This window comes from Anoplopoma fimbria, chromosome 23 (genome assembly GCF_027596085.1).
Source record: "Anoplopoma fimbria isolate UVic2021 breed Golden Eagle Sablefish chromosome 23, Afim_UVic_2022, whole genome shotgun sequence".
NCBI classification, from domain to species: domain Eukaryota; kingdom Metazoa; phylum Chordata; class Actinopteri; order Perciformes; family Anoplopomatidae; genus Anoplopoma; species Anoplopoma fimbria.
The window spans coordinates 9,934,633-9,943,093 of record NC_072471.1 but is presented as its reverse complement, the minus strand read 5'-3'; the positions used below and the strand labels follow the sequence as shown (position 1 = coordinate 9,943,093).

The following is an 8,461-nucleotide window of genomic DNA, read 5'->3' as shown; positions in this document are numbered from 1 at the left end:
ATATCAGAGTCTATAAATAGGCTTTTATAGACTTATAAGAACTCCAATTAATGACTTCAATAAAAAAGTACATAATCACAGATGCTAAATAAGTTGTGATATATTTTTGTCCTTAATCTAAAATAAGCATTTTTCATGACGCATTCTCCTCCACTTCTACATGTTACTGTTTTGCACTGCCGCTGTATCCTGTGCTTAGAGCCGCAAAATACGATTGTGATTGTTATGTTTTAACAAAATACAAACAATGCAGATCGTTTTTTCTCCTGTAGCACAATGAAAATGTTTGTGGCCAGAACTTTTTCCAGCGTTGATACAGCGCCTTGCTGATAGGTCTGGCTATGATAGACCATGGCAGAGATAAAGACCCAAACAATGATAACAACATGAATTGTTCTATAACACACATTTTTCCATAAAGCATGTAAGTTTAAATGACTCACATGCTTATTACATAAGAGTATTTAGTTGTGTTCTGCATGTATAAATATATGTATGGGATTACAAATCTGAAATATATGTTTTCTTCTGATTATTGCTATTAATACATTTTGCTATGACATTTATTGCAACCTCATTGTGACTCATTCTGGCCACTATTCATGTCAATAATGTGAATTTAAGAGGACCAATCAATCAGTTTGAGTTGAGAAAAAAGGAGACATGCAGGGAGAAAAAAGCAAAAGCAAGTTGATATATAGGAGAGGATCAAAAGACAGAAGCAGAAATTCAGATGAGGAAGATGGTGATAGGAAAATAGTCTTCCCAGTCTTTTAAGAGATACAAAAATAGGGTTTATTTTACTAAAAAGACTGTACCTTTGAAAAATATGATTTGTTTTACTCACACTCACAACCCAGTATGCACAGGAGGGAAGATTTACAGCAAGCAAAAACATTTACATATACATATCTGACTGTTGCTATCAGAGACTTGAAAAAAATATATTCGTAAGTAGAAGAACCGAGAGGATGAGAGGAGAGTTGCTGTCAGTTGTGCTCGGCTGCTTCTTTCCATGTAAAAAGGCCCGTTTCTGCAGCTCCTCTCCATCTATGTTATCCTCACCTGATCACTATTGCCGCTTTCCTCCTATCTCTCTACCTCTGCCTCTATGTTTCTCATCAGGTCTCTCTCTCTCTCTTTCTCTCTCTCTCTTTCTCTCCTCCTCCTTTACTCTTTCTCAACCTCTCTGCCACACTTCACTGGCTTCAGCAAACGGCTCCCCTGTCATATTATGTCTCTCACACACACACACACACACACACACACACACACACACGCACACACACACACACATACACAGAGAGAAGCCTCTACAAAAAGTGAGAGGGAGCACTGCAAACATAAAAAATATACTGTTTACACCCAAAAAAAACATGCACAGACATATGTTCTCTTTGCACACACACACACACACACACACACACACACACACACACACACACACACACACACACACACACACACACACACACACACACACACACACACACACACACACACACACCCTATATAGATAAACATTGAGACACACATGCACACACACACCAAGAAGGCTATACTCTGGGGGTGAGAGAGGCCCACTGCAGGGGATGAAATGTAAAACTTGTAAGAGAGTAAAAAATGTTCTCACTACCTTTTCTGTTGCATTTGATCATTTCCATGCTTTGACAAGTAATTTTGAAAATATATCTGCCATAAATAGCTATTATTGATATACACATATACACACTCTCTGTACCGTCAGCTGAAAGTAAAATGAGTTTTGCCAGATGTGAGACAACTGCTTCAAAGTGATTATTTTGGTGCTTTATGAGACACTTAACAGAAGCAACAGAAGTATTTTACAGACTAATTCTAACACCAACGTCATTTAAGGACCCCCCATGCTATATACATATCCTATATATATTTATATATATATATTATATATATAAATAATCACCACTCACATTTGTTCACACTCCCAGTCAGTCGCCTAACAAGCTATAAAGTGTGTTGAAGTGTGTGTAGAGATATTTTTTATTTATTGTATATACATAATAACATATCAATACATTAAGCCAATGTGCTGTGTTTTGTTTTATTGCATGTTTTCAGCCAGATAGTTAATATTTTACATTTCTTATGAATGAAATGTAAATCTATTTTTTTTTGGGGGGGGAGTTTTTTTAATTTTTTTTTGCAAGTGTAAAAGAGTAGAGTGGATAAAGACATTCTGATAATAATACAACATATGTGTGCCAGGTAAGCAGTGGACAGGGGCTCCTCCAGCTGGCTTCCCTGTGTTTCCTGTGTGGTCCGCTCAAAGGGTTAAAGCCCAAAGTGAACTGAATTGTAAGAAGTTGGTTTCCAAGGGAAACTGTTCGCACCGTTCCAGCTGAGGCGGGACAAACCAACTGCCTGACACGTAGGGGAGAGGGGTGGCTCGATACAAGCGCGAATTAATATCGCGCCGCATTAATTATTAAATACCAACACACATCATGCCGTGAATAAGCCTTCTCTTACAACTCTTACAGCAACGCTTTTTTATTGTTGAGTATGTTTTAACACATATTAATAACACTATTTCACGCCGTGCACCCCTCCCGTTCAGCTAGAGTGCCGGGGTCCCTGCCAAGTCGGTTTGAAAAGAGCAGACAAAGGCTTTGAGCCCAGGACGCCCCTCTCTCTCTCTCTCACTCTGCCTACAAAGCCAACCCGGCTCTACCTTTTTCTGCTTTTTCTATCATGGAAATGTTTTCTAATAGGCGGCGTTAAGAGTGTTGGTTTTATTTTTTTTTGCACTTTCTCATTCTGCAATGTACGACCGTCTGGATCCCCGCTCGGCCGAGAGAGGACGGCTTTTTGTAGGTATAATACAAGGAAGCGTCGTCTGAGAGAGAGGGAGAGAGAGGGGGAAGGATTGACGCTTTTTCCTCCTCTCCTCCTCCTCCTCCTCCTCCTCCTTCCTTTCGCCCCCCCCTCGCCTCCTCTTTTTGGCGGAGAGGAGAAGTTGAGGCAGGAATAAACGCTTCTTTTTTTGTTGTTGTGTTTGTTTTAACCCCTTTTTTTGTTATTTTTAATGCATTTGAATTCTACTGCGCAACGAGCTCAGGGTCACGTGGGCTTGGAGAGAGTTGGGTCGATTTTTTGCACAGTTCAATGTGAGAAACTGAGAGAAACAAACAACTCCTGTGTCTTTTTTCCTCTACTTCTGTGGATAACTGGTACTGTTGATACTTTTGCATTATTGCAAGAGGAGGCTGAGAGGGTTTTTGTTTGTTTTTCAGCCTTGGAGGTGTGGAGTATTAATTCTTATATGCCTGGGGTTTGAAAAACAATGGAGACGCACATTTCGTGCCTCTTCCCGGAAATTTTGGCCATGATTTTCAGCTATCTGGATGTGAGGGACAAAGGCAGGGTAGCCCAAGTGTGTATCGCTTGGAGGGACGCATCCTACCACAAGTCAGTGTGGAGGGGGGTGGAGGCCAAGCTGCACCTCCGCCGGGCCAATCCCTCCCTGTTCCCCAGCCTCCAGGCTCGGGGCATCCGGAGGGTCCAGATCCTGTCCTTGCGTCGCAGCCTGAGCTATGTGATCCAGGGAATGCCAAACATCGAGTCCCTCAATCTGTCCGGCTGCTACAACCTCACAGATAACGGGCTGGGTCATGCATTTGTTCAGGAGATCCCGTCGCTGAGGGTGCTGAACCTGAGTCTGTGCAAGCAGATCACGGACTCCAGTCTGGGCAGGATAGCTCAGTATCTGAAGAACCTGGAGGTGCTGGAGCTCGGTGGTTGCAGCAACATCACCAACACTGGGCTTCTGTTGATCGCCTGGGGCCTCCACAGGCTCAAGAGCCTCAATCTGAGGTCCTGCAGGCATGTCTCGGACGTGGGGATCGGACACTTGGCGGGGATGACCCGCAGCGCGGCGGAGGGCTGTTTGAACCTGGAGTACCTGACTCTCCAGGACTGTCAGAAACTGACGGACCTGTCACTCAAACACATTTCCAAGGGGCTGACCAAGCTCCGGGTACTGAACCTGAGCTTCTGCGGGGGTATCTCGGATGCAGGGATGATCCACCTCTCCCACATGGCCTCCCTGTGGAGTCTTAACCTCCGCTCCTGCGACAACATCAGCGACACGGGGACCATGCACCTCGCCATGGGCACCCTGAGGCTCTCCGGGCTCGACGTTTCCTTCTGCGATAAGATAGGGGACCAGACCCTGGCTTACATTGCCCAGGGGCTGTACCAGCTCAAGTCCCTGTCCCTGTGCTCGTGTCACATCTCCGACGACGGGATAAACCGGATGGTGAGGCAGATGCACGAGCTGAGGACCCTGAACATTGGACAGTGTGTGCGCATCACGGACAAAGGGCTGGAGCTCATAGCCGACCACCTGACCCAGCTGGCGGGCATCGACCTGTATGGATGTACCAAAATCACAAAGAGGGGACTGGAGAGGATCACACAGCTCCCCTGCCTTAAAGTGTTGAACCTGGGACTCTGGCAGATGACAGAGAGTGAGAAAGTGAGGTGATTGGAAGTGTTTTTTTGTGTTTTCGTTCTTTCTGTTTTTGGACGGGGACCGAGGGGGACACGAGGAGCAGAAGGAGGGGTATTAGATGGGCGGGTAAACTTCTTTTCTTATTTAAAAAAAAAAAAAAAAGAGAGAAAACCTCCCTTTTCCCCTCTGTGTGTGGTTGTCTAAGGTGTGCTTCTCCCATGTGACCAATATTTTGTGTTCAAATGTTTTATTTTTCTCTCTGTTGGCCTTGCAGGATTCCAATTAGTGTTTTATATGACTTAATATTCTGCCTGGTAGGAAGCAATTAAAACGTACTTTTGCTACGAGCTCATGAAAATCCCCGTTAACAATTGCTTTGATCTCGTATTGGGATTTAATATCTCAGAAATTCTGACATCAAACTGGAACAACATGCAATGCAAATGAGCTTGTTTTCACATATTTAAAAAGGGGTTATTTGAATAATCTGCTTACTGGCACTTGCTTCCAGAAAATTGTTAAAGTGAAACTTGCATCCATCCAAAGTTGCATTCATCTTTTGGTTTTAAAGCAAAGTGAGGTTTGAAAACTTTTTTTTAAATTTTTATTTTTAACAGTGAGTCAGGATTTGAGACATTTACGACTAATCTCCGCTACAGCCATCACGCCTAAAACATTTGGCTACCTCGTATGTGGTTGTTTTCAAAGGGTGTATACTGTTAAGAGAAAAACAGAAGGAAAGCAAGAATGAGAGACTGGGAGAAAATGTGCCTAAAGGGACTGTGTCTGCCCCCTCCCCCCATCCCTCCCTCCCTCCCTCCCTCCATGAGCAGAGCTGGAGAAAGGAGACCAGGACACAATCTAACTACCTTTGTTAATTTACCCCCATAAACAGCAACAATTTCCCAGAGAGAGAGAGAGAAGGGACAGCAAGCTGTAAAATCTTTTCAGATTTTAATGATGACGCTTTATGCAAAAAAAAAAAGCAACAAAAACATGAATCCGCTAGTGTGCAAGAGCTTTTTTTATTGTTTCTTTTCCTTATTTTTTAGGGATAAAGTCCAACTTTCATGCCCTTTAGAGACGTGTTGTGTTCAAGCTTTGGCCAATAAAAAGGAGACAAGATTGTCAGCTTATCCTTAGAATAAATACCTACAGTCATTCTATAATAATACAATAGATATAGGAATATTATAGTGCTACAATGCTAAATAAACAGTACGACCAGGCTGTCATTAAACATACTATACATCCATGTAAGTTTTTTTTATAGGAATAGTATAGTGCTACAATGCTAGATAAATAAGAAAAATATGATCAGGCCGTTGTTAAACATAATATACATCCATGTAAGTTTGTTATAGGAATATTTGGTATTTTTTCTGAGGGATGCTGGTGGAAATAAATGTCATTGGATGTTTTTCAGAGCGCCGTACTTCAAATTGAAGTGATTTCTATATCTTATACCCTTTATTGATCGAAACAAATCAGGGTTTGTCTCATGGCTTTATTTTCCCACGTTAACGGCAACACAGGTCGCATTCATATTCATGTTGCTCTCCGAGAGAGGAGAGTAGGAATATCTTTTTTCCCCTCCTCTTTTTCTCCATCTCTCCCTGAATAAAAATACCCCCAATCCATTTTGAGACATGCCTAGAATAAGGAGCAATCGATTATTTTTCTTTCTCTCTCTATCCGTGTCGGGTTACAAGCGGACTGCGTCTCTTTCCCTCCCCATCTCTCTCTCTCTCTTTCACACACACACATTAACACACACATGCACACATGGAGGCCTGTGTGTGCGCGTTTTAATGTAATGCAATGACCTGCTAGAAAAATTAATATACGGATGTGCGTCCTGCTGAAAAAGCTGTGTGTGTTTGAAAAATTAAAAAAGATGTACTGTATATTATGTGTTTGTAAAGAAGAAAAAAATGCAGAATCCCAAAATTAAATTGTTTTATATTCTTACGGTTAAAACAATTAAAGATATTTATATAATGAACGAAAAGAGCGGTGTGGACTACTTTTGTGTAGCTGCAGCACTCCAATGTTGTCATGCTGTGTTTTTTTCATTAACAATCTAATTTCCACATGGTTATTAGACATTGTTCATTCCCACAAGACACTCAGTGCTGCCATGGTCTTGTTCTACAATCATGTTGTCCATAATCAGGCGCATTTAATACAATAAGGGCTTTTACTTTAATGTATTGTTCCTAATAGCTACCCACACATTTCTGAGTATTGTCCCTGAACAGTGCAGCCTTTCCTCTAAAAAAAAGGGCTGAAAAAAATGGAAAAATATGTTGTGTCGTTTTATTATTTACGAGGAGATTCAAAATGGATGCTTGCCGTCTTGATTTGGCTGCAGTGCCTGTGTAATTAATTATCACCAGGGCGTTTATTATAGGAAGCTGTTCTACCCTGCTGACTTTTTTAATCATCAACGTCTGTTTGTTTGTTTTTTTACCCTTAAATGCAGCAGAAAAAAAAGGAGTCTCAGCTCAACTGGTTGTAGTTGAGTTTTACATTTAAAGTCTCAAAAGTGTCAAAGCCGAAAAGAAGGTTAAGGTTGTATTTTGTGGATTTCATGGTTTGAATGGAAGGTTTCGGGTATTAGTTTTGGTTATTTTTGCAGTGTTTTATTTCACATGTGGCAGAGCTGCATCTGAGCGGCTGCATGTGTGGAGTAATGAGATCTAAAGTTGGTTAGAGCAGATTTCCCCCAACTCTGCTTTCTATCAGGACGTGTCCTGTGTGTGAAGTGACACACACACACACACACACACACACACACACACACACACACACACACACACACACACACACACACACACACACACACACACACACACACACACACACACACACACACACACACACACACACACACACACACACACACACACACACAGAGGGTTGCCAGACCAGTCAGTAGCCATTGTCTGTCTTTAGAAGTTAGGAAGGCAGGTTCTGGTGGGGGGATTTTTTTTTTCCTTTTCCTCTCTTTCTCCTCCTCTTGTTCAGTCACGCATACCAGATCCTAGACCAGGCAGGAGACCCCCGACCCCCCTTACAACCACACACACACACACACACACACACACACACACACACACACACACACACACACACACACACACACACACACACACACACACACACACACACACACACACTTTTTAGCATTCCACACCATCATTCAAAGCATTTAAGCATTCTCCCTCCCCTGACTCTGTCCATGGGGTTTGGGGATAAAGGCCAACAGAGGGATTGTTGACCACAGGGACAGAGAGAGACAGAAAGAAAGAGGACACACAGAGAGATAGAGAGATAGAGATAGAGGGAGAATGCCAGTGTTTGCTGTTTCTTAACTTTGCTTTAGCTGGCCTTTGGTCTTGTGCAATATCACTGCAATAAGTGCACACTGAGATGTGAAAGATTTGTCTGTGGCATTTTGTGCTGCTTTATCCCAGAAACATCTGAAAATCAGTATGAAACAATAGAAATAATAACTTAGGTTGAGCTATGAATGCTTACAGTGCTATTGTTATACTCTGTGTGCCTTATAATGAGCACCAACAAACATTGTACATCTGTATGCCAGTTGGTTTGGTTGAATCCTAAATGTTGCATCAAGGCAACAAAGAGAAATAGAATTGAACTCAAAAGGCAAGTCGTGTGCCGCAAAAAAAATAAATTGGAGCTTAAATACTGATAAATGAATAGAGCGGTGGGAGGGGAACAAAGTAGCCGGTTGTTTCTTTATCTTTTGACATTTGGGTCTGCAGACCTTCCCCAACAGATACAGGAGACTTACCGCGACAAGGTCACATCACGCGCTTCTGCAGAAAGGTCTGCAGGCTGAAATGTAGACTGACAAACGATACAATCAGCTGCATTCAAATGATAATGTGATACTTTATTAATCCCCATAGGGAAAATCTCTTTTTGTCTGCCACC

The 8,461-nt window shown here is 42.2% G+C and overlaps 2 protein-coding genes across 4 annotated transcripts in view; one reads left to right on the top strand and one right to left on the bottom strand.

The window, feature by feature from the left end:
* The window catches only part of wnt5b (wingless-type MMTV integration site family, member 5b), a 76,022-nt gene that overhangs the window by 27,714 nt on the left and 39,847 nt on the right, over positions 1 to 8,461 (bottom strand). The window lies entirely within an intron of this gene.
* fbxl14b (F-box and leucine-rich repeat protein 14b) lies at positions 2,662 to 6,493 on the top strand. Its single transcript, XM_054625003.1, has one exon. It carries the CDS (start codon positions 3,326 to 3,328, stop codon positions 4,526 to 4,528), a length of 1,203 nt encoding a protein of 400 aa, XP_054480978.1. The 5' UTR covers positions 2,662 to 3,325; the 3' UTR covers positions 4,529 to 6,493.